At 45.2% G+C, this 3,236-nt stretch overlaps 1 protein-coding gene across 1 annotated transcript in view; it reads left to right on the plus strand.

Moving 5' to 3' along the window:
- kif13a (kinesin family member 13A) overlaps positions 1–1,345 on the plus strand; it is a gene marked incomplete at its 3' end in the record, with an annotated part of 187,188 nt that extends 185,843 nt beyond the window's left edge. Inside the window, exons 21-22 of the mRNA XM_052508473.1 lie at positions 968–991; positions 1,091–1,345. Of these exons, the coding sequence (XP_052364433.1) occupies positions 968–991; positions 1,091–1,345 (279 nt within the window). The remainder of the gene's footprint in view (positions 1–967; positions 992–1,090) is intronic.
- Between the last annotated feature and the right edge of the window lie 1,891 nt (positions 1,346–3,236).

Here is a 3,236-nt window from a genome sequence, read left to right on the forward strand (position 1 = left end):
AGTACGCTGTTCCTATCATCAGCCAGCAGGGGGAGGTGAGAGAACAGCACACACACCTACACAGTACGCTGTTCCTATCATCAGCCAGCAGGGGGAGGTGAGAGAACAGCACACACACCTACACAGTACGCTGTTCCTATCATCAGCCAGCAGGGGGAGGTGAGAGAACAGCACACACACCTACACAGTACGCTGTTCCTATCATCAGCCAGCAGGGGGAGGTGAGAGAACAGCACACACACCTACACAGTACGCTGTTCCTATCATCAGCCAGTAGGGGGAGGTGAGAGAACAGCACACACACCTACACAGTACGCTGTTCCTATCATCAGCCAGCAGGGGGAGGTGAGAGAACAACACACACACACAACATAATTTATACACATACATACACACATATCTCATTTAAGGAGGTTTAGTAATGATTAACGATGGTAGTGATACATTGGGGTTGAGCTGTTATCAACTTCCTGGTAGTACTTCATGGTAGTACTTCATGGTAGTACTTCAGGTCCTTGCTGGGCGGCAGGTAGCATAGCGTTGGGTTTCCCAAACTGGGTCCTGGGGCCCCCACTGGGTACACCTTCTGGTTTGTACCCTATAGCACTACACAGCTGATTCATAGTCGGATGATGAGTTGGTTATTTATATCAGCTGTGTAGTGCCGGAGGGCAGGACTGGAGTTTGGGAAACTCTGGCTTAATGGTGAAGATCGTTGGGCAAGGAACCGAAAGGTCGCTGGTTCGAATCCCCGACCTGACTAGGGTGAAAAATCTGTCAATGTGCTGTTGAGCAAGACACTCAACCCTAATTGCTCCTGTGTCTGATCACATGCTTCTACCAGGATATTGAAATGGCTTCTGGGGGACTCTTTGTACTTGCGTTAATCTGTCTGTACTCTGCACCTGTTTAGGTCTGTACTGAGGTGTGTTGATGTGCTGGGTCTGTTCCCCCTGGTGTGTGACAGGTAGCCGGCAGGCTCCACGTAGAGGTGTGTTGAGCTGATGCTGGTGTGTGACAGGTAGCTGGCAGGCTCCACGTAGAGCTGAGGTGTGTTGATGTGCTGGGTCTGTTCCCCTGGTGTGTGTGTCTGATGCGTGTCAGCGGGGCGGTGCCGGACCGGCTGGAGGGGGGAGATGACTCGTCAGAGAACTCCAGTGAGAGCAGCATCTACGATGTGATGGACACTCAGGGAGAGATGGTCCACATGGCCAGGAAACTCACCTGCAGGGTACGTCTCATACACTACTACTGTCTGTCTGGTCCTGGAGGGTTCCTGCTGTCTCCTGCCATTGTGCCTTTGGGCAAGGCACCTAACCCTCTGACTGCTCAACGGGCTCCATCGGTATATATAACTCCTCAGTATATATAACTCCTCAGTATATATAACTCCTCAGTATATATAACTCCTCAGTATATAGAACTCCTCAGTATATAGAACTCCTCAGTATATAGAACTCCTCAGTATATATAACTCCTCAGTATATAGAACTCCTCAGTATATATAACTCCAGTATCAGAACTCCTCAGTATATAACTCCTCAGTATATAGAACTCCTCAGTATATAGAACTCCTCAGTATATAACTCCTCAGTATATAGAACTCCTCAGTCAGTATACATTGCCGAAAGTATTCAGCCCCCTTGAACTTTGTGACCTTTTGCCACATTTCAGGCTTCAAACATAAAGATATAAAACTGTATTTTTTGTGAAGAATCAACAACAAGTGGGACACAATCATGAAGTGGAACGACGTTTATTGGATATTTCAAACTTTTTAACAAATCAAAAACTGAAAAATTGGGCGTGCAAAATTATTCAGCCCCCTTAAGTTAATACTTTGTAGCGCCACCTTTGCTGCGATTACAGCTGTAAGTGGCTTGGGGTATGTCTATCAGTTTTGCACATCGAGAGACTGACATTTTTTCCCATTCTCCTTGCAAAACAGCTCGAGCTCAGTGAGGTTGGATGGAGAGCATTTAGAACAGCAGTTTTCAGTTCTTTCCACAGATTCTCGATTGGATTCAGGTCTGGACTTTGACTTGGCCATTCTAACACCTGGATATGTTTATTTTTGAACCATTCCATTGTAGATTTTGCTTTATGTTTTGGATCATTATCTTGTTGGAAGACAAATCTCTGTCTCAGTCTCAGGTCTTTTGCAAACTCCATTAGGTTTTCTTCCAGAATGGTCCTGTATTTGGCTCCATCCATCTTCCCATCAATTTTAACCATCTTCCCTGTCCCTGCTGTAGAAAAGCAGGCCCAAACCATGATGCTGCCACCACCATGTTTGACAGTGGGGATGGTGTGTTCAGGGTGATGAGCTGTGTTGCTTTTACGCCAAACATAACGTTTTGCATTGTTGCCAAAAAGTTCAATTTTGGTTTCATCTGACCAGAGCACCTTCTTCCACATGCTTGGTGTGTCTCCCAGGTGGCTTGTGGCAAACTTTAAACAACACTTTTTATGGATATCTTTAAGAAAATGGCTTTCTTCGCTACCTCTTCCATAAAGGCCAGATTTGTGCAATATACGACTGATTGTTGTCCTATGGACAGAGTCTCCCACCTCAGCTGTAGATCTCTGCAGTTCATCCAGAGTGATCATGGGCCTCTTGGCTGCATCTCTGATCAGTCTTCCTTGTATGAGCTGAAAGTTTAGAGGGACGGCCAGGTCTTGGTAGATTTGCAGTGGTCTGATACTCCTTCCATTTCAATATTATCGCTTGCACAGTGCTCCTTGGGATGTTTAAAGCTTGGGAAATCTTTTTTGTATCCAAACCGCTTTAAACTTCTTCACAACAGTATCTCGGACCTGCCTGGTGTGTTCCTTGTTCTTCATGATGCTCTCTGCGCTTTTAACGGACCTCTGAGACTATCACAGTGCAGGTGCATTTATACGGGAGACTGATTACACACAGGTGGGATTGTATTTATCATCATTAGTCATTTAGGTCAACATTGATCATTCAGAGATCCTCACCGAACTTCCTGGAGAGAGTTTGCTGCACTGAAAGTAAAGGGGCTGAATAATTTGCACGCCCAATTTTTCAGTTTTTGATTTGTTAAAAACGTTTGAAATATCCAATAAATGTCGTTCCACTTCATGATTGTGTCCCACTTGTTGTTGATTCTTCACAAAAAATACAGTTTTATATCTTTATGTTTGAAGCCTGAAATGTGGCAAAAGGTCGCAAAGTTCAAGGGGCCGAATACTTTCGCAAGGCACTGTAT

The sequence above is a fragment of the Oncorhynchus keta genome, unplaced genomic scaffold (assembly GCF_023373465.1).
Source record: "Oncorhynchus keta strain PuntledgeMale-10-30-2019 unplaced genomic scaffold, Oket_V2 Un_contig_363_pilon_pilon, whole genome shotgun sequence".
In the NCBI taxonomy this organism is placed as follows: domain Eukaryota; kingdom Metazoa; phylum Chordata; class Actinopteri; order Salmoniformes; family Salmonidae; genus Oncorhynchus; species Oncorhynchus keta.